The sequence below is a fragment of the Zonotrichia leucophrys genome, chromosome 3, assembly GCF_028769735.1.
Source record: "Zonotrichia leucophrys gambelii isolate GWCS_2022_RI chromosome 3, RI_Zleu_2.0, whole genome shotgun sequence".
NCBI classification, from domain to species: domain Eukaryota; kingdom Metazoa; phylum Chordata; class Aves; order Passeriformes; family Passerellidae; genus Zonotrichia; species Zonotrichia leucophrys.
In genome coordinates, this window is record NC_088172.1 from 104381523 (window position 1) to 104403282 (window position 21760).

A 21760-nucleotide genomic window follows, 5' to 3' on the forward strand; every position below is an offset into this window, starting at 1 on the left:
AATGTTTTGCTTGCTCCCATTAGAGAAGCCTTGAGGATTCTACATGAGACCTGAATTCATTCCAAACCAGGAATGGCTTTAAACGTTTGCTTCAAGAATTTGAATTCTTTTGTTATTCTCTTCATCTGGAGCAGCAGTAAAAGGTAAAGATATAATAATTTTTTCCTCAAAGGAAAAAAGAGCATAACCTGCTTGGTGCTGTGATAACCAAGGGCAGGAGGGGATGGTTTCCAGAGGAAGCAATATTGTAAAAACAGAAAGTGCTTCAAAAAGCACAACATCCCAAACTTCTGACTTCTTATGTCAGAATATAAATATAATTATTATATAGAAACACTATTCTTGCACTTCAAAATTATTTCATGCTACAGTTCACATGCAAAGTTACCCCCTTCTTCCCATGTGGTATTTTAAATCCTTTTTTTCAGATACACCTTCCTCATTTTCTTTGCAAATTTTTGAACAAGTTCCTACTTTTGTGCTGTGTCCATTAATTAAAATATTAAAGACAGAATATTCAATAATCTGTGAGAAACTTTCCTATTCCTCTCCCTCCTGCTAGGTGGCTTCCCTGAAAGCACAACTCATCAGCATTTCTCCTCTAATGAGCCTTAAAATGCTTCTATCACATCACCTTTGGATTTTGATTTTTCTGTTGAACTTATTGGGGTTTATCTTTAAATAGAGTTTTGGGTTTTTTTCCAGTGCTCTCATCCTATTAGTTATTCTGGATTCTCTAAATTTAAATCATCCTCCTTGCAAAAAGAAAAAAAAAGAAAAATAAGAGGTCAAATCATGACTTGGTTTTTAGGCCAGACTATTTTTCATCTCCTGACAGGTGTACATGGTGGTTCTTTGTTTAAAATATTCTTTACTGCTGTACTTTGCTTTGTGAGGTTTAATCCACCCTGACCTGTGTGTCTCCATTTCTATTCTGTCATCTCTGATTTTTCCTTGCTTTTTAATTCCTTATTGGAATGTTTATCCCTTTATGTTTGTAATGCAATTTCTGAACGGCTTTTTTGACTTTAATCTCCTTATCCTCCCTGCCTGAAAACTCTGCTGCTCCAAGGGATTTCCATAAGTGGTTCTTTAATACCTCAAGGTTTCTTCAGTCATTCATGAGGATCTTTCTTTCCCTACAAAAAAGTTGGTTTCTTTCAGGTATTTTTCTAGCACTTTATATCCTAGAAATGCTTCCTGGAAATCTTGGGAGACCATCATCAATTGGATCTCCTTAGTCCACACAGTTCTGTTTTTCTTTTCCAGAAATGCTAAAAAAAGCTGAGGCATAACCTCCAAAATCTGTCCTAACCCTTCCTGGTTAAATCATGTTTATCACGTTCATTTATTCTGTTGTTATGAAGGTTTATATTTAAAATATTTAAAAGTTCAGTGACAAGCTCAATCTAAATTTTACACAGGTTCCCAACCCCTTCTAAAACCTTAAAAAAGTGTTGGATCTGCTACTTTCTCTACATTCACAGGAATTGTAGTGGTATTTTCAATCCCTAGCTTAGCAGTTCAATAATTTCGTATTTGTTCTTTTAGAACACTTAGCTGAATGCTGTCAAATCTTAGAAACAGATTTGACTTTTTTCCTCTGAAATAATTTCAAATAATCTGAGAAAAAGAACATAATTTAGAGCTCCTCTGCCTTCTTTCAGAACAGGATTTGATTTCCTAAAGGGACAAGTACCCAAATTGGTGATTGGGAATTGTACCACTCCTCAGAGTTACAGAATACTGACAACCACAAGCAAACTGCCTTGTGAAGCAAGGATTAATAATTGCACAGATACTTTATTCAAGTTTTAAAAAAAGCTTCAAATTCACATTAGTTATGTTCGCACTTGAAAAATAAATAAGAGTAAGAATGCTTAAAAAACTTCCAAACACAGAGAAAGTGTGTAACAAAACAAGGGGAAAAAAGGATGACAGATTTTTTTAGCAAGGAAGTCAGTAATAGTAGGGGAAGGGAGTACTGATACAAGAAAAGAAACAAATCCCAAACATTTTTGGGGAGTTTTTGTGGAGTAGCTGAAGTCCTGAGCAGTCAGTGTGTAAGAAGAGCTATTAAAGCACTCCCTTGCACAGCTTCATTCAACTGGAGCTCCCTGAGGTAAAAATATTCCCCTTTTGCAGGGGTAAAATGGCAATTCCTGCTCCAAAACCTGCCCTGCCTCAGCACTTACACAGCACTCTGAAATTTATTATTAAATTATTGTGTAATTTGTCATGAAATAATGAGCTGACTTTGGGAACACAGGTGCACCAATGTCACTGAAGAGTGCAACAAAGAACAGTAATACAAAATAAATTATTTTCTTGGTGAAAAAGAGCAACTTGAGCTTTCTGACTGGAAAACAAAGAGAATTCCTGCACTGGCAGGGCTCCTAAACTAAGAGGTACAAATTCACAGAATTTTGGGTGTGTAGTAAAGCACCAAGTTTTCCTCTGCTGTCTGATACAATATTTAATAATATATCTTGATCTTTAGAGTGCCTGTTATGTGCCAAGCTCAGGGAAATGTTTTGCTTGCTGCCACAGAGGATTCTACATGAGACCAGAATTCATTCCAAACCAGGGGTGGCTTTAAACATTTGCTTCAAGAATTTGAATTATTTTGTTATTCTCTTCATCTGGAGCAACTGTAGAAGGTAAAGATGTAATAATTTCTTCCTGAAAGGAAAAGAGAGCATGACCTGCTTAGTGCTGTGATAACCATGGGCAGGAGGGATGGTTTCCAGAGGAAGCAATATTGTAAAAACAGAAAGTGCTTCAAAAAGCACAGCCAGCAGTGAGAGAGGCTCCTGAGCCCCAGCCCTCCTCAGTGCCCTTCCTCATCACTGGTCTTCTCCTCAGAGCCAGCACTCTCATACTCCTCATCCTCATACTGGAAAGCACCCTCAGCTTCGCGGTCAGACTGAGCTCCCTCCTCATGGGAGCCATCAGACCTGGGGCTGGACTCATCCTCATCCTCCTCTTCCTCCTCCTGGGAATGGCCATGGGATGGGCCTGCCTTGGCATCCTCATCCTCTTCCTCCTCCTGGGAATGGCCATGGGATGGGCCTGCTTCTGCTTCTTCCTCCTCTTCCTCCTCCTGGGAATGGTCCAGAGATGGGCCTGCCTTGGCTTCTTTCTCCTCTTCCTCTTCCTCATGGGAATGGCCATGGGATGGACCTGCCTTGGCTTCTTCCTCCTCTTCCTCTTCCTCCTGGGAATGGCCAAGTGACAGGTCTGCCTTGCCTTCCTCCTCCTCCTCCTCCTCCCCCTGGTCACTGTGCTGGCTGGATCCAGGCCCAAGGCCGGCCCCATCCTCCAGGTCACTGCACTGCCCATCGGGGGTGGAGGTTTTGACACCTTTTCCCTTCTCCTCCTCCTCTTCCTCCCAGGACTGCTCAGACTGGGGACTGTCAGCAGCTGCTTCCTCCAAGAATTGAATTTTTCTCACTTTAACCTTGGTGACTCTGAAAAGACAAATTGCATGGGGGGTTTATTCTCTGGGAAGATGCTTTCCACCTTTATGGAACCCAGGCCAAAGCCTGGTAGCCCTGGCTAGGGTGGAGCTGGGGAAGGAAAACAGAAGGGGGCACACAAGAGTCTCTTTTTATGCTAGAAAGTAAATAGTATTACTTATATATTCCTTTTTTTTTAATTTCTTCTTCCTTTTAAATCATAACACCCAACAGATATTTAAAACTATTTTTAATAAGTTTCACTTAAAAAATAATCTAAAATTTAAAGGTAGTGACTTACAGCAACCTGCCAGAATTTTGGATGAAAGGAACAAACAAGGAATGTTTTTCTTCTTTTTTTCCTTTGAAGTGCATTACATAACCAGTTTGGTTAAGCAGCTCTCCTCTGTTTTATGAAATTATATTTGATTCAGGAAAACCAATCAAAAATATACACACTAATGCTAACATACCACATAGTCAAATAGTTCCTTGGAAAATACTGAAAATCATTAAAAAAACTCTTAAATCTTCACATGGAAATTTTCTATTTATTAGATACATAGTGGGTAAAAAGAAAAAGCCTTCAGTCATCTGTACCTTGCTCTGCCAGCAGTGGAGGTGAAATCCCCAGCAGTGGAGAAATGCAGGGATTTGGCTGCTCCTCCTTTCTTTGAAACAAACTCTGGGCAGATCCCCAGTGCCCTCAGCCTGTTTGAATAATACTTTTCTGCAGCTATTCTGGCATTTTTCTGTAGAAAAACCACAATGGTTAAATGTTATCTAATGTATTAAATGATACTTTTATTTATATCAATCCTCTGATTCATTAATTGCTGCTGGCAAGTGGAAATGATTGTTCACTGCAGGTAAGAATGGCAAAACAATACTTCAAAATTTTATCCCAGATTTTACTTTTCTGTAGCAGCAATGCTTGGTTGTGGTCAGGGTTACTCATGCTGGAACTGAACCAGACACATTTACAACAGTTCTGTGTTCCCTGTGCAAGCACATCCCAAAAATTACTGATATTTACATGGAGATGGGGCAACAGAGATTGAAATGGAGAAACTCTGCCCTGAAAAGTGCTTTTGAAGTTTCTTCTAAAAATGTCAGAGCACAAATGTCTTATTCAGTATCAGTCAGGATTAATTAATAGTTCAGAAACAAGGCAACCTGAGTGACTCTTTCAAAAAGCAATGGCATTTGTTTCACTCTTTCTTCCATTTCTTGCAGTTCCTGCAAGTATTCCTGCCTTCTCTGCCTCTCGTTGTTCCTAAGGGGAGCAGAGCACGAGAGAAATCATTATTAATTTATAGTACAAGGAGTCATTTTCTACAGCAGTTAAATTGCTCATAACAAATTAAATGTTGTCATACTTCAAGATACATTAGAGGTACTGAACAACTCATCTCTGAAGGAGTCCCTTTGGCCAGGCAGAGGCAGGTCCTGGCTACTGGACTTAAACAGAGGCTGAGTTTGGATTCTAGGCATAAAAATTTGGATATTTAGGGTTTTTTACATGCTGATTTCATACAGATCTTCGAGTTGTAAGAAAGCAAGTTGTAAGTAAGCAAAGTTAAACAGAATACACCACAGGAAATTAAGAGCATTAAATAAAGACCAGTACTTTTCAAGTCTGAAGGTGAGAATCTTGCTACTTTAGCAGCTGATCACTCAAGAGAGGTGGCCATGTCCTGGATCATGGAACACCTTTTTCCTGAGTTGGTTTGTCAGGGGCCAGTGAGTAGAGCAGGAGAATGAAACTGTTGATTCCCAACTGAAATGATCTCTGGGATCACAGAGAGCGTTGGATAATGCAGGAGGAATGGGCTGTAACCCTCAGGGTGGGACAGGCAGCTCTGGGATGTGCCTCTGACCTGGGCACAGGGCCCTTTACCCCTCTGCTCCCTCCAGCCTCTCCCCTGACCACCTCTGAACCCCTCACCATGCTGGGAAGTGAACCTCCCTTCCTTGCTCTGAATGTCCGTCTGTCTGTCTGCCTCTGACAGACTGTGACACATTCCAGCTGGGCTGCAATCAGCACCGTCAGCTTCAGCAGCTGCACCAGGGAGTGACCTTGCTTTGCAGCAGCAGCATTTTACACCCAGCGTTTTACTCTCCTGCCATCTGATTAAGCTGAACAGTGCAGTGTGAAATTTGCTGTTGAACAAACCCAAACCACATCTGCAATCACTGTGCCCCTTAACTCCCTGTCCCAGAGTCAGCAGATCGTGAGGACGCTCAGATTATAAAGCTCCTGTTATCAACAGTGTGCCAGCTTACTGGAAATTGGGATTTGTGCTTGAATCCTGCCCAGGCATGAGGCAACAGGGGCAGAGCAGTCAGTGCCTCAGCACCCCCACATAACAGCACCTTAAACTGACAATGCTGCAGCAGCACCCCCGTGCCAGGCCAGACCACAAACCCCACCACAGCCTTGTTCAGACAGGATTTATTGTTCTTAGGATTAGAAAAGCAGAAAGGGTTAAATTAGCCCCAAACACGAGGGCAAACAGCAGCCATGGGGTTAGGGCTGTGTCAGAGCTGGAGCCATCTGGAGTGGCAGCTTACAGCACTCCAGGAAGGCCCTCGTGTTCTGCTCTGTGTGACACACACAGAGTCTGGGCACTGCATCTCCTCCAGGGAACCTGGGATCCCATTCTCCTGAGCACCAGCAGCTTCCTCACTCACTGCTGTTACACTGGGAAGTTAAATATTCCTGCTTTTACTTCCCTCTTCACTGGGGACCTGCTGGGACAGAGAAATGAATTGTGAAATGTTCGCTGCTGCACCAAAGCTGTACCAACACCAGTGCAGTATCCAGCTCTGCAAGGATATTCTGTATCCACACTGTCCCCTTTCCCTTCGATTTTTACAACCTTTTCCTCTTTAGTTGATACATCAATGGAGAAAACACAGGACTCTCCTGTTACTGAGTCTATAATAATCTAATATGGAAAATATATATATTTCTATATGCTGTATATTTCTATACTCTGAGTTCAATATAGGTTGGCATCAGTTTCTCAGCTGAAATGCTAAATTTGGACACTTTGGAATCAGCTGCTTGCACCATGTTTAATTTACCACATGTAAGTATCTAAACTTAGACTATGCTATTTTTTACACACTGTATGTTTAACATACACTGCAATCCCAAACCTCTCCTTCTCATTGTTGAATGAGGTGTTTGGGATTCAGGGGAATGCAACAAAATACCTGAATGTTTTTAATCTGGGTTTAGACATCTGAGCTAGGCTCTGATGTGGGTCATTGGCCTCAGCCCGAGCCATCACAATTTTCTGGAAATTTTTCGTTCTTTGTTTCTGCTTGTTTCTGTTCCTTTTTTGTTGTTCTTCCAGCTTTCTCTTTTCCTCAAGGGAATTCCTGGTGGGGAAAATAAACTAAGGCTGAATTCAGTTTAAACCTAGAGCAAGACTTCAAAGGAAGCTTTGGCAAAGATGATTCCAAAGAGAACAACAGGGTGAAAACAGGGTTGCTATGAGAGGACACAATGCATGTGCCATTTCAAGGCATCCAGGAGATCCTGGGAAATCAGAGTGATTTGTCTTCTTCTTAGGGGCATGCTGACAAAAATGCACTAGTGTTCCTTTAACAATAATAAACACTAATTAAATCCTATATTTAAATGTTTTAAAATTTATATTATATGCCCTTATGTTAACAAATTCAATCCTATATTCACTGTAGGCAAGAATTAACTACATATGTAGAAATACCAAAAATAATACCAAATAAAATATCAAATATATACTACTAATAAAAAAAAATTATTTTTCAAACATATATGAAGTAGAGCATCTCCAAGCAGTCACCTCAGGGCTTGCAGCCGTCGCCTGGTGGATTCTGTGGTTCTGGGAGGTTTGGATTTTCCCTCTTCCAGATGAGGCTTTGCCCCTGACTGAGGCTTCCGTCTCGGAGAGGCAAACGGCCACCGAGTTTCCTTCAGTTTCTCCTCATCCTCTTGCATGTCCTTCAAGATCTTGTCCTTTTTTGAGGGGATGTATGAAGTACAAAGGTCGAAAGGCTCACAGACAGTGAGGGGTTTCACTTTTTTTTGTCGCAGGAGGCGTTTCTGGAATTTCTCATGTAGGAGGTCAAAATCAGGAACGCTCGATTTGATCCTGACCTTGTGCTCCATTTGCTTTGGCTCAGTGCTCCTGTGCTTCTTCTTTTTGTTGGTCCCTTTTAAGGCCAGTCTGCTGTTGGGTACGGATGAATTTCGCAGCAGCTCCTCAGCTCTCATCCTGATCCTGATTTCCCTGCAGAGCTCCTCCTCCTTCACCTTGTCATGGAAATCTGCACTATAAACACATTTGGGGACTGGTTTTGCTCTGAACACTTTGATTTTATTTTCAGGTGGGGAAAGGTCTTTTAACTGCATTTTTCTGGCTTCACACCTTTGCCTCTCTCGCTCCATGAACTTGAAGGGTTTTTGCGTGGCCAGGAGCTGGAGCCTGCTCCTCTCCCTCACCGAGCTCCTGCGCTCCTCGCGGCGCCGCACGATGTCCTGGTACAGCGGCAGGAACACGGCGGCGGGCACGGGCTTGGCTCGGAACTTCTTCTGGCACTCCGCCTCCTCCTCCAGCTGCTTCTTCAGCAGGTGGTTTTCCAGCTCAATCTGTGACTTGGATTTGACGTTCTGCTCTTTCTTCTGAGCTTCCCTGATGGTCATCTGGAAGGGCTTGGGCACGGTGACTCTGGGGGACCACGCTTTCCCTTTCTCTTTCTTGTGCGCTTTCCTGCAGGCTGGTGAGCTGGGCAGGCTGGGCTTGGCACGGGACATGTAATCTTCCAGGCAGAACCCATCCCACATTTTTTCAATCTGCTGTTTAGCAAATGAGGATGATCCAGCTTCGCTGCCGTTCTCCTCAAACACTAATTCTCCATCAGACGCGTCCGACACGCTTGGGCCCGAGGGATCGCTCAAGTCTGAGTCTGAAAAGGATTTGTGCAGGTTAAGAGGCTGATATGAACTCTTGTCCCAAGTTGGCCTTGAAAATAAAGGGGGGAAAGAAAACAACCTTGGTTTGAGCCAGTCCAACACTGATGCAAAGCTGCTGACTTCCACTCTAAGCAATCATCACTAGAACCAAAACCGAGTGCCTGAGGGGGAGAGAAGGGAAAAGAGCAGCACTCAAAGCAGATCCTGGTTCTAGTGCTGGTCACCAAGTCAGCACTTCCTGACCTGGGAAAGGCCCTGTGCTTTCCTAAATGTGCAGCCCAATCCCTGCTGCACAGCCACCTCTAAACCTCACAGACCACCAGCAAGGTGAAGCGTTTCTGTCACCAAAACTGACTTTTCTCTGATTATCTGGTTATGAGAGGTGGGAGTGGAACGCTTTCCAGCCCAGAAACACACGCAGCAAAGGTTGTACAGCTGCCTGCAAAGCATTTGGGAATCTTCAGCTAAAAATGCCCCCAAACTTACCTACAGCACTTTGGAGAGGTGTCATTTCTCTTATCCAGGGCTTGTACTCCTTTTAAATACAGCTTGTTCTGATACATACTTTCCAGTTTTGCCATGGTCTCCATGTGGGCATTCTTCAACTCTTCCAGCTTCAAGTAATACTCTTGATTTGAACTGTACATTTTGGAAAAGTCTATCCATTTGTCACAGTCTCTCTTTGGAGGGGAGGCCTGCTCTCTGTTGGTATTTGAATCCAAGTCAAAGCCATCCTAGAAGAGATGTTTTTAAATTTTTTCTGCTGGAAGGAAGGGGAACAAGGTTCTTAATATTGCTTTCTCCTAATTAAGTCTAAGGAATGGTAACGTAACACAAATAGAGATACCTGTATACAAATGTTAATGTAGAAGTACATAGAATAATCTTATTGCATATTAATTTATATCCTAAGGGTCCTATTTAAAGCCTGTAAAAATTCCCAAGTCTGCCCTGTAATCAATATGTTTATAAGAGGAAATATGATGAAAAGGACTTACCAAAAGTAAAAAATAACTATTTTGTAAAGTGTAATTCTTCCTCGATTGCTATGCAGCTCTAAAAATGCCTTTATTTACAAGCAAACAGAACCTTCCCTGCCTCCTAGTTCCATAACCACTCTAAAAATAAGTCATTAGAGATGTGGTGCATACATATTTATGCCATTTCCATAACTTACTGTGAAATGACAGGAATTCTGCACAGCTTATATTTCCAATACTATTTGTCAGCTTGCAGCTGTGTGCAGTTAACATTCTTTAAGCATTTTTAAAGCTTACACGAGTCAGAGAAGTTATTGAAACCAGGTTAGCAGGAAGCATCACAAAAGCTTCATTTTGTTCTAAGCAAAAAAAAAAAAAAATCATCGGCTAGTTTCTTTATAAATACAATTAGAGTATTACTTTTCCACACCAGCAAGGGTATTTTAATAAGCTCTGACATAAAAAAAAAAATAAAAAAAATTAAAAATCTTTTTTATGTTTTGTCAGGTTCTCGCTGCAAAACCCCTGAAGTGTTGGGATCCAGCACCCCGCACCTCCCGGAACCGGCGTGTTCAAACCCCGCTCGTTTCCTCGCCCCGCGGAGCGGCCCCAGCCCTTCCCAGGGAGAGCAGAGCAGGGCAGGCAGTGCCCCCTCCATCTGCTCCGCAAGCGCATTAAGGGATCGGCGCTGCTGTGCCCGGGCCATCTGCCTGGTGTCCCCCGCCCGTGTCTGTGTGTCCGTGTCCGTGTGTCCCCTGTGCCCGGGGAGGCAGCGCCGAGCCCGTGTGCGGAGCGGGACCGGGGAGCCCGCGGTACCTGCGCGGCGGCGGGCGGCGGGCCCCGCTCGTAGAGCGCGGCGGGGGCCCGAGTGCGCGGGTCGAGCGGCGTGCGGAGGCAGGAGGCGGCCAGGCGGGCGGCCCGGTGCGCGTCCTCCATGCCGGCAGCGCTCCGAGCGCTCCGCCCCGCGGGGGCGGCCCCGGGCCGCGGTAACGCCCGCAACGAGCGCCGCCGGGCCGGGCCGGGCCGGGCTGGGCTTGGCCCCGCTCGCCGTCGCTGTCCGTGCGGAGCTTTAGCTGATTTCTCGCAGGATTTTAGTGGGAACATCCAATTCTCGCTGGCGAGCCCGCGGTTTTTGCGCCCTGAATCATTAAGCTTTTTCCGGTTTGATATTTGTACTTCAGGTAAGCAGTATGAGGGTAGGGCTAAACCAGGAGAAGCAGGAGCATTCTGTCCCAGGAATGTTCTATCCTGAACCAGGATAAACAGGAATATTCTGTCCTAGGAATATTCTATCCTAAACCAGGATATGCAGGAGCATTCTGCCCTAGGAGTATTTTATCCTAAACCAGGATATGCAGGAATACTCTGTCCTAGGAATATTCTATCCTAAACCAGGATATGCAGGAATACTCTGTCCTAAGAATATTCTATCCTAAACCAGGATATGCAGGAATACTCTGTCCTAGGAATATTCTATCCTAAACCAGGCTAAACAGGAATATTCTGTCCTGGGAATATTCTATCCTAAACCAGAACATTCTGTCCTGGGAATATTCTATCCTAAACCAGTATATGCAGGAGCATTCTGTCCTAGGAATGTTCTATCCTAAATGCAGGAGCATTCTGTCCTAGGAATATTCTATCCTGAACCAGGATAAACAGGAATATTCTGTCCTAGGAATATTCTATCCTAAACCAGAACATTCTGTCCTGGGAATATTCTATCCTAAACCAGGAGAAGCAGGAATATTCTGTCCTAGGAATATTCTATCCTGAACCAGGATAAACAGGAATATTCTGTCCTAGGAATATTCTATCCTAAACCAGGAGGAGCAGGAGCATCCTGTCCTAGGAGTATTTTATCCTAAACCAGGATAAACAGGAGTATTCTGTCCTAGGAATATTCTATCCTAAACCAGGAACATTCTGCCCTAGGAATATTCTATCCTGAACCAGGATAAACAGGAATATTCTGTCCTTGGAATATTCTATCCTAAACTAGGAACATTCTGCCCTAGGAATGTCCTATCCTCTATCAGGACAAGCAGGAACATTCTTCCTCTACAAGTAGGAATGAATGCTGGATGGACTTGTTTAATGTAGTGAAATTACAGATACTTTTTGTGACTAAATCACACACAATTGTTGCTGGAATTCTTGTCAAGAATTGTAACTCCGTGGTAATGGGGGACGAAAGGTTTAATCATAGTACCTGAACTAAGATCATTGTTGGATGTGACCCTGTGGGGTAAGGCACTGTTTGCAATTTTAAACAGGCAATGAATAATTAATGCAGAGCATTAATGCCTAAATTGATTGTCTAATTTATTAATTAGTAGTTGAGTTAATCTGTTTGTTCTACTTGGCAAGTCACAACAGCAGGTCACCACCGTGGTGGAAATCTACTCAAAAGCTCCAGCTCCAACCAATCATGAATGGAAATGAGAGAAGAAATGGAAGAAACACTGTCCTTTAAACATTAAAAGGAATCTGGTTGTTTCACTATAGCAATAATGGAGATGAAAGGGTTAATTCAAAATGTCAGGCTCAGAATCACAAGTTGGAAATCTGATTTGCATTATTATAGAGCAGTGTACGTTTGCCTTCTCAGCAGCTGTGGGAAAGGCAGTTATTCAGGGGGCAGGGGGAGGAAGGGCTGTGAAGAACAGCCTGCAGGGCTCTGGATCACGGGATGGCAGCAGGAATCGCTGCAGAGCTCAGGAGAGCCAGGAATGGGAGGGGCTCCCACTGCAGATGCTCCCAGAGGCACCGCTGAGGGCAGCACCAGCACTCCCTCAGGGAAAGCTGTGGGAGAGGCAGCTCTGAGCCAGCTCAGTGTTACTGGAGTGCACTTCAAGGGTGTTTTTAGAATATATCACAAGAGGCGATTGATCACCTTAGACTTTTCAGCCCTAAAGTGGAGCAGAGAAAAGCAAACATAACCAAATGTAACAAACCCAACAAAATTATCCAACAAAGAGTCAGGTAGACTTCTGCATGTTTATTGATAAAACAGCATTTTCTTTCTGAAAACCAACTGTTACTTAAGTTAAACCTGATCAAAGTACGTCAGTCTTGGTGGAGTTTAAGACAATTCCCACAGGCGCTTTTGGTGAGGAGTCCAAATTCCAGAACAGGGCAGGAGCTCGAGGCCTTGGTCCTCACCTGTGCTCAGCTTATCCTCGAGTGTTCACCTGCAGGGGGGACACACAGTCAGGCAGAAGAAAGCACAGGATACATCACAATTCCTCCTTTGATAAAGATCCTGGTCTTTTAGTGACTCTAATTCCTTGCTTTATGGTGCAGCATTTATAATTCATTAGCTGCAGTTATTAAAAGGCTGAAAGGTCTTAAGCAGCAGCACAGAAACTCAGAGTACTCTGCACAGTAACTGCATTTTGAAGCACAGCAGGTGAATGACAAGGTGCTGGTGCTTGTGAAGGAAGGATAACCCAGCCCAGGATGCCAACACCACTCACCACATCATCAATCTTGAGAATGCTGCGCACGGTCTCTGTGGCGAGGGTCAGGGCACTCAGGGACACCAGCAGGGGCTGCACCACCAGCTCCTCCAGGATGTTGGAAATGCCACCCTAGGGGAACAAGGAGCCTTCACTTTGTGCAAGACACACTACAGGCACATTTAGCACCAGAATTCTGAGGGCAATCAACTCCTGGACTATCACAGGGCTTTCACCTGCAACAGGGGCATTACAGCACACATCTCTTCCCAAGCACTTGACACATCCAGTCAAAATTAGCCAACAAAAAAGGTCAACAGTGCCAGCTGAGAAAAACTGGTGCTACTCCCAACTTATGACCACCTTCTACTGCATTTCCTACTGATGGATCATTCTAAATGGATCTTTTGGTGTTGCTGAAATGCTTTTGTGGAAACATGAGATGTTTCCTGTTGTATGCATAAAGCATGTACTATCTGCTCTTATCAATGCTCAGGGTGAGCTCCTGAGAGAACAAGCTGTCATTTCCCTCTAATTTTAGGGAGGCTAGCACCTTGCCCTCTCCCCAGTCCAACCCTTAGGAAGTTAAGCATTTCCCCTGTAACACCCAGGTATCCTCATTACCTTCCTGACGTTAATGCCAGCAGTTTTCTCTCCCTGGGCATGTCTGTTTCGCAGCTCCGTTACCGTGGAGATGGGGTTGAGCCCCGCGTTCTCAGCCAGGGTGGAGGGAATGACCTCGAGCGCGTCCCCGTAGGCACGGACGCAGTAGGAGTCCATCCCCTTCAGCGTCCGCGCGTACTCGTTCAGCCGCAGCGCCAGCTCGATCTCCGGGGCTCCCCCGCCAGCAATCAGAGCCCTGGGGCACAGGATGCCCATTAGCCTCACCTCACACACAGCCAGCCTCCAGGAGTTGCAATAACCCAAGTGAGACGTTACCTTTTCTTCACCAAGCACCTTATGACACACAGGGCATCGTGAATGGAGCGCTCGGCTTCCTCCAGCACCAGTTTGTTGGAGCCGCGGACCACGATGCTCACGGTTTTCCCAGGGTTTGTGCAGCCTGTGATCTGAAACATAAACCCAGGCACTGACACTGGGGAAGAGCAAAAGCTTGGGACAAAAAGACATTGCCATTGGCACTTTCAAATCCTGTAACAGCACTGATGTCCAGCCAAGCAAAACCACTGCACCACTGAAGCTGGTGGTTACTCAGAGCTCAGAAATAGATACTTAAATGTAATAAATTCCACAGTAAAAAACATCAAAGCCACCAGTTATTAAAATAGCAGACAGATGGTAAGTAGGTATTAACATTTTGTCCCTCACTCACCTTTATTAGTTTCCCAGAACCGTTCAAGTTGACCTCCTCTGCCAGCTCAGCAGAGCCCAGCATGTCAGGGGTGAACTGGTCAATGTGAGCCACAGGCTTAGTTCCAATTGTCTGAAAAAATAATGGGAAAAAAATTAATCCAGAGGCTGACTGCAGAGTCAGCAAGTACACTGCATGTTGTTCTTCTGCATAGGACAGTAAAATGCAGAAGGGACTGTAGCTTTTTGTCCTGAATCCTTCTACAGAAGTGTGACTGCTCAGCAAAGCAGGAAATGTTTTTTAGGGCAATGTCTGCTCTTGCATTATAGTCAAAACATGAAACTTGTGAAAATTTCACAATAAACTGGCCCTGGCTGGACAGTTAGTTTTAGGGTAGATTTTAAACACTGCTGCTCATTTATATGACCCACCTTACCTTGCATATAAACTCAATGTCCTCTCTTTCAATGTCTTTAACCACCATGATCTTGACCTTGTTCAGAAAATGGAGGGCCAGGTCACTGAGAGCATCCCTGAAAACGAGAGGGAAGGAGTCAGGTCCCAGTGCTCAAACTCTTCAGAGTACAAAGTAAGGATGTCATCAAACTCAAAATACAGACAGTGCTGCTGCTTTCTACAGGCACAGCCACTGCTACTCTGCCAAGTGTGGCTGTGTTTGGCCTCAGTTTTCCACACAATTCCAACGGTGCCTGGGTATTAAGGTACCTCAGGATGGACTTCTGAATGAGCAGCACATTGCAGCCAGCCTTCTTGATCTGCTTCACCAGGTTCAGGATGTAGGCTCTCTCCTCACGCAGCACTCTGTCCATTTGAGCATAATCAGAAACAACAATCTGGTTGTCCATCTGTTTCAAATTAAAAAGAGAAAAGCAAGTGTCCAAATGTGTGTAAAATGCTGTAATTCTAAACAAATAAGCATAACAGCAAAATGCTATTAGAGACAGTTCAGGTAACACTGAATTGAAATTTAAGCAATTTTAAATGTAATTTAAACATAATTTATAATTTAAACAATTTTTTATACCAACTGTAATGTTTTTAGGACCCATCACAGTCTAGCTGTGGCATAGACTTGACACCACAGCATCTTAAAAAAATATTTGTTATTCTCTTTGCTTGTGCCAAGTCCTAGGGGATGAGGATTTGCTCTAGCCACAGTCTGACTTACATCTGTCTTTGGAGCAGACAAGCAGAACTGAATGAGGCCAATTTTGGCTTTTTCCACTCTGGTTACACCAGTGTTTGCCACCTTCTGAGTGAGGACAAGTCCCTCAACCAGTTCACAATCATCAATGGTGCCCCTGGAAACAAACAGAACCCATCACTGCAGCACTCTGGGAAACTGAGGTCACACAGACATATCTAAGTACAAATTGTTTCTTACCCCAGCTTCTTAACAATTTTAATATCTCTGAGGTCCACACTATTGGCTGTAGATGGGTCAATCACCTTCATCACTGCATCCACACTCATTGGAGAAAGTAAACTGGAATACTGACACACAACCTAAGGGATTCAATGGTACAGAAACCATGGTGAGAGGCTTCACACTGATTAACAGCACTTTCACAACAACATTGCCATTGTGTTTCATATTTGATGCCAGAATTTTGAAACAAAGATGTTTTAACAAGGAAATCTCCTTCATGGCTGCTCCATGGCAAGGACAGATGAGTGATTCCAGGGGAACCCACCCCAGGGATGTGCAGAACATGGAACTGCTCTTTCTTAGAGCCTGGCAGGAGCTGCCAGTGCAGGGCAGCTGTACCTTGGAGTTGAGGGAGGTGGTGGCACTGTTCAGCAGGGTCTCCCTGTCACTGAGCTCCACGGGCTGGGCCATGTTGGTCAGCACCTCAATCCCTTTGTCCAGAGCCTTCTGGAATGACTCCGAGATGATGGTGGGGTGAATTCCTGTGCAGAGAATAACACAGGCCTCTCAGACACTCCACCCTTCCAAACACTTTTTGGTTTTTTCTTCCCCATCTCTTTCCATTCTAAAACTCAAGGTGCTCAGGTCAGAAAGAACTGAAGCATTTCAGCAAAATGTTCTTCACCAGTGTATGACCCTTATTATTTCCTGTCACTAAACCTGGGGGGAAAAGCTGTAACATTCTAAGGGATTTGTCTTCACAGACAAGTCCCCTGCAACCCCTGACATCCCAGGAACGATTTCTCCAAGTTCTCTTGCCATTCCCAAAGCTGCTGCTGTTCAGCTGATGCCTGTGAGGAGCCTGACACTGATTAAACTGCAGATTTTCCAAACCTGCTTTTCCAGCCCTGTATGGAACTCCCCAGTTTCCCTGAATGTGGGATGCACCCTTTACCCTTCCAACTGATTACAGCTACCCTAAGCTCCATCCCACATGTGCAAGAGGACAAAGTGACTGCAGTACCACAGTCCCTGCATGCTACATGAATTTATTTACCTTTCTGAAGGAGTCTGGAACAGGCATCCAAGAGAGCTCCAGCAATGACCACAACAGAGGTGGTGCCATCACCAGCTTCAATGTCTTGTGCTTTTGACAGCTCTACTAACTAAAGGAAAAATTATAGCAAAAAAAAAAAAAAAAAAAAAAGAGAGAGAGCTGTTTAATCATACCCAGACACTTCTCTGGCCAAAATACAGCTAGGGACAGTGAGTCACTTCCAGAAGCAGAGCTTTTTTCCCCAAATTTAAAACTGAACACACCTATTTAACAGGTTTGCTTTTTCCTTCCCTGGAGAAGGGTCACAGGAAGCTCATCTCCAACCACAACCAAATCCATGAACACTGAACATCTCAAAGGACCAGCTACTGTATCCTCAGACCACCTGGTAATACCTTCACTCATTCCCTTCTGTCCCAATGGTTTGGGATATGAGTTTTTCCTTCTCAAACGATACATGAACGTTTGAGCCACATTTTCTTAACATTCTTTTTTAAATTTTCATTTTTACTTATGTTTTAAAACATACAGAAGGACTGTGCATAAGGCACATGGGCAATAAATAATGGTTTGTGACTCTTAAGCACAAGCCACAATCAAAATAAATGTTCCTGGAGCACAAGGCACAAAATCTCCTGCTCTGTCACCATCCTGGGTAATGCTCCTCAAACCCACACAAGATAGAAAAGAACCCACTCACCATTTTGGCTGCAGGGTGCAGAACCTGCATCTGTTTCAGGATGGTGGCACCATCGTTGGTGATTGTCACATCTCCCTTAGCATCCTGAATCTGGGAATAAAGGGCAGGAACACAGCGCTGATCAGCAGCTGCAAGACTCTCATTTAAGGCTCAAAATATTGTTTAGCATCATTTTCAAAACCAACGTGTCCATTCAGTTCCCACTTTCCCTTAAATACCTGGAACGTGGGAAAAAATTGAGGCAAAAGGCATCATCTAAAAGACATGTTGAATTTACAGTATCTCCAGTAAGCTTAATGTTTTTAGAATTTAAAACACAAAATTTACCATTTTATCCATTCCCTTTGGTCCAAGGCTCGTTCTAATTGCATCGGCAACAGCTGGGAAGAGAAGAAAACGTTTCCAAACTGATTTCAAGCACTACAAACACTCCATCATTCAAACATCTTTTCTAAACAGAAAATCCCTGCCCCTTTAAAGCCCCCAGGCAGAGTAAAGGATCCCAAGGAGCGGAACGATGGAAAACGCTGCAGCCTCAGGCCTGATTTCCACAGTTCTTTGTTTTTAAACCATTTTTATTGGGCCCCTTGTCTGCAGCCATTTTAGCTCTGGGCACTCACAAAGGAGCAGAACGGAGCTCGTGTCAGCGCCCAGGGCCGCATCCCGGGCACCGCACCCAGGCAATTCCCGCTCGCAGGCCGGGCACGGCCCGGCCGGTGCCAGCCCCGGGGATCCATCGCCCCCCGCCCCAATCGCGAACCACGCGGGGCCGGGCCCGGCTCCCCCCGCGGCCGCCGCACCTTTGCCGGCGGCGATGTTGCTGAAGCGGATCTGGGCGGGCTTGTCGCGGTCCTGGTAGGCGCCCTTGGCCTTGCCGCCGGCCCCGGCGGGGGCTCTGCCGGCCGCGCTCTCGGGCATGGCCGGGCCGGGAGCGGAGCGGGAGCGGAACGGGAACGGGAGCGGGCCGGGATGCTTCCAGAACGGGGCCTTCCGCCGCGCGTCACGCCGGGCTGCCCGCCGCGCGCCTGCGCGCTGCTCCACCGCCCAGCGAAACGCCCCCTTCCACCCGCCTGCCGGCGAACGGCGCGGACGCCTATAAGACGAGACGCGCGCCGGCTCAGGGGCTTAGGGGAGGTTTTCCCGCCTGGCTGGGCCGGGCTGGGCTCGTCTCGCGCTGCGCTCGTGACCGCTGGGGGGCGCCAGGGCGCGGCTAGGGGGGGGGGGCCCTGAGGGAGCCAGAGCTGAGGGAGGGATGGGGGTCACAGCCCGGGGGATGCTGCCCTCAGCCCTGAGGGAGCCGGAGCTGAGGGAGGGATGGGGCACAGCCCGGGGGATGCTGCCCTCAGCCCTGAGGGAGCCAGAGCTGAGGGAGGGATGGGGCACAGCCCGGGGGATGCTGCCCTCAGCCCTGAGGGAGCCGGAGCTGAGGAAGGGATGGAGCGGGATGGGGCTCACAGCTTGGGGAATGCCGCCCTCAGCCTTGAGGGAGCCGGGACCTGAGGGAAGGATGGGGCTCACAGCCCGGGGAATGCCGCCCTCAGCCCTGAGGGAGCCGGAGCTGAGGGAGGGATGGAGCTCAGAGCCCAGGAAATGCCGCCCTCAGCCCTGAGGGAGCCGGAGCTGAGGGAGGGATGGAGCTCAGAGCCCAGGAAATGCCGCCCTCAGCCCTGAGGGAGGGATGGAGCTCAGAGCCCAGGAAATGCCGCCCTCAGCCCTGAGGGAGCCGGGACCTGAGGGAAGGATGGGGCTCACAGCCCGGGGAATGCCGCCCTCAGCCCTGAGGGAGCCGGGAACTGAGGGAGGGATGGGGCTCACAGCCCGGGGAATGCCGCCATCCTCTCTCAGGGAGCCGGAGCTGACGGAGCGATGGGGCTCGTAATCCGGGAAATGCTGCCCTCAGCCCTCGGGAACTGAGGGAGGGAGGGTGCGGGATGGGGCTCACAGCACGGGGGTTCCCGCCCTCAGCTCTGAGGGAGCCGGAGCTGAGGGAGGGATGGGGCTCACAGCCCGGGAATGCCGCTCTCATCCCTCAGGGAGCCGGCAGCTGGGGGAAGGATGATTTGACTCTTCGCCCGGCAGCCTTTCCCTTTTATAAATCTCGGTGTGGCGCCTTGCAGCTTTTCCCTCCTTAGCTCGAGACCTGCTGTACCATCCCACCTGTCCTTGGTAGCTTTTGGAGGTCTGGTTTTTGCAGAACCCGTTGCAAAAAAGGGGTTGGAGCAGCAGCTTTGTCATAGGTGAGCTTAGACAGGATTGACTTACAGGAAAAGAACACATACAAGGCATATTTTTTGTAACAGCCTGACACAGCCTGTAACAGCCATGTGTCTGAGAGGCTCAGCTTGTAGCACCATTGCAGAGCAGTAGCCTTTATCCTCACTAAAAATAAGGTTAGAGTTGAAAAATAGTTTATACCTATTAGGATGAGCTTAACCACTGTATTGCTACAAGAAACTCCTGTGTTTTTTTTTCTTTTTATTTTATATTTCTGAATAGCTATTTAAGTTATAACAGAATACAAATGTAATGTGGTTTAGATGCAAAGCACATACTCAAACCCACAAAGTGAATTCATTTTGTATTGTGCTCACAGTAAAACACAGCAGCTCAAACAAGAGCTCTGACTGAAAGGAAAATGCCCACATAATACCTAAACCCCATAATTTTTATGGCATATCTTTGGCTGAGTGTGAAAAGCCAGGGGTAAAAGTGCTGCTTTGTAAAGAAAATGATCCAAGAAATGTTCCCCTGCACCAGCAAGGTGTAAGAAACAGGTGGAGAATGGGAGCTCTTGAGGTTGTTTTCCATTTTCAAGCACCTGCACCTATAGGAGCTCATTGAAACTGAAACACATCCTCATGGTGAGACATCAAACCCAGCATTTGGGCAGTTGTCAAAATGGAGAAATAAGGAAATCATGACTCTATTATCTTTCTACCATTTTTAGAAGTTGCTTTTGATTTTGTTTCTTTGCTGGATTTATACACCTTTGAAACAGATAACTGAGAAGAGGGTTTGGAAGTGGATGATTTTTGCCTTTTTATATTCAATTTTTAGCAGGCAGAGAGGAAAGCAGTTTTTTTATAAAGGTAGGGAAATGCACACCCAGGTCATACACAGGGAAAAGGTCTCTCCAGTAATATTCTGGATACATCTGGATTTATATCACCTCTGAAATGACCCAAACACACCCTAAGTGGCCAAAATCACTGTGAACCCTGACCCTGCTCAATTACAGCCAGCAAGGATAGCAGCAGTACCAAATCCTGGGTATTTAGCACAAATGCAAAAGCTGCAATCAATAAAGAGCCAAGGTTTTAAAGGAGCTGCTGAGGGAGGTTTGGGCTGTGGCTGGTCACCTCCCTGTTACCCCAGGTTAGGGATCATTCAGGGTTTGTTGTGGTGTCCCAGGCAGCTCCTGGTTTCTCCTGGGTGTGTGCAGTCAGTGGCACGGCTGCCTCTGAGGATATTGTGTAAATTTGGGTGCTGGCAGGTGTCATTTCTCTGCTGCTAAGCTGGGCTTTGGGCTTGGCTTTGCCTCAGCATGTCCCAGAGGACCTGAGAGGAAAACACAGAGGGATTGTGCCCTGTTACCAGCAGTTACCACGTGCAGCTCAGAGGTGCCCTAGAGCTGGGAGCAGGCATGCTCCAGGATTTGGAAGGAAATTTGGAAGGTTAGTGCTGTCCCAGTTACACATGGCTCCGTGCCTGGCAAAAGCAGCTCCCGCGGTGCTAAGGATCCTTTGGAGTCGGTTTGTTCCATTGCTGGGCGGAGCCTGGATCTCGAGTGGGTGTGAGCTAAGTTTGGAGCTGCTGCGGTCAGTGGGTTCCTCACCAACAATTTTGGTCTGGCAGGGTTCCTCCCTGGGGCTGGGCTTCAGGGCAGCCCTCAGGGACAGACTGGATTATACTGGATTTGAAATGGGTTGTGTGGCTGTTTTAAGGGGGTTTTGTTATCCACTTTTGTTATCCCCTGTCATCCTCGTTCCCTGTCCAGTGTGAGCTCCCTGGCCATGGGTGGGTTCCATCCTTGCAGGTGTGCAGGTGGCAGCAGCTGGGGACTGACCCAGAGCAGGCTCTGAGTTTGGGACTTGCCATGGCAGGGTGAAGGCTGAGCTTGCAGCCAGGGCACCCAAGGAACAAATGAAATGTGTCATTGGGTCACGTTTAAAGCCAGCACTCCCTGAAGCCTTTGGGATTTGTCTTAACAGCTGAGTTCAGACTTGGAGTTGCCTGCACTTTATATTGCTCTCCTTACCCTCTTATCATCATTTCTGGCTATTCTGACCTTTTCCAGCATCTCCAAGAAGCAATGACAATACAAATCCCACAATAAACACCCCCACACAAGATCCTGGGGTTGTAACAGAGTCTTTTAGCTTAGTTTCTTGAAAAAAAAAAAAATTGACTAGAGAAACTGCATTTTCTGGCTT

At 46.1% G+C, this 21760-nt stretch overlaps 2 protein-coding genes across 4 annotated transcripts; both read right to left on the bottom strand.

Annotated features, from left to right (window-relative positions):
* Positions 1–1783: 1783 nt before the first annotated feature.
* Positions 1784–10343, bottom strand: FAM161A (FAM161 centrosomal protein A). 3 transcript variants are annotated; one of them, XM_064709794.1, is made up of 7 exons: positions 10224–10343; positions 8914–9161; positions 7298–8476; positions 6681–6848; positions 4635–4734; positions 4059–4210; positions 1784–3470 (listed from the first exon to the last, which is right to left on the bottom strand). In XM_064709794.1, exons 1-7 carry the CDS (start codon positions 10341–10343, stop codon positions 2831–2833), a joined length of 2607 nt encoding a protein of 868 aa, XP_064565864.1. In that variant the 3' UTR covers positions 1784–2830. The 3 variants fall into 3 exon arrangements, with proteins under 3 accessions (XP_064565864.1, XP_064565865.1, XP_064565866.1); XM_064709795.1 differs by lacking the exon at positions 6681–6848; XM_064709796.1 differs by lacking the exon at positions 10224–10343 and having other exon boundaries at positions 7298–8420; positions 8914–9058.
* A 2045-nt stretch (positions 10344–12388) lies between these two features.
* Positions 12389–18386, bottom strand: CCT4 (chaperonin containing TCP1 subunit 4). The gene is made up of 14 exons (XM_064709797.1): positions 18128–18386; positions 17655–17707; positions 17328–17417; positions 16628–16736; positions 15970–16112; positions 15586–15707; positions 15370–15502; positions 14907–15046; positions 14617–14713; positions 14202–14312; positions 13808–13938; positions 13493–13727; positions 12887–13000; positions 12389–12601 (listed from the first exon to the last, which is right to left on the bottom strand). The coding sequence occupies exons 1-14, from the start codon at positions 18243–18245 to the stop codon at positions 12584–12586; spliced, it is 1614 nt and encodes a 537-aa protein (XP_064565867.1). The 5' UTR covers positions 18246–18386; the 3' UTR covers positions 12389–12583.
* Between the last annotated feature and the right edge of the window lie 3374 nt (positions 18387–21760).

Excerpts from the sequence above, each read along its gene's own strand:
- FAM161A (XM_064709794.1), bottom strand. The coding sequence starts at position 10,343 with ATGGAGGACGCGCACCGGGCCGCCCGCCTGGCCGCCTCCTGCCTCCGC. Across the intron at positions 8,477-8,913 it reads ACCTCTCCAAAGTGCTGTAG|GCCAACTTGGGACAAGAGTT; the intron begins GTAAGTTTGGGG and ends TTTATTTTCAAG. Across the intron at positions 6,849-7,297 it reads CGACGGCTGCAAGCCCTGAG|GAATTCCCTTGAGGAAAAGA; the intron begins GTGACTGCTTGG and ends TTTCCCCACCAG.
- CCT4 (XM_064709797.1), bottom strand. The coding sequence starts at position 18,245 with ATGCCCGAGAGCGCGGCCGGCAGAGCCCCCGCCGGGGCCGGCGGCAAG. Across the intron at positions 17,708-18,127 it reads CAACATCGCCGCCGGCAAAG|CTGTTGCCGATGCAATTAGA; the intron begins GTGCGGCGGCCG and ends TTCTCTTCCCAG. Across the intron at positions 16,113-16,627 it reads TTCCAGACTCCTTCAGAAAG|GAATTCACCCCACCATCATC; the intron begins GTAAATAAATTC and ends TTCTCTGCACAG.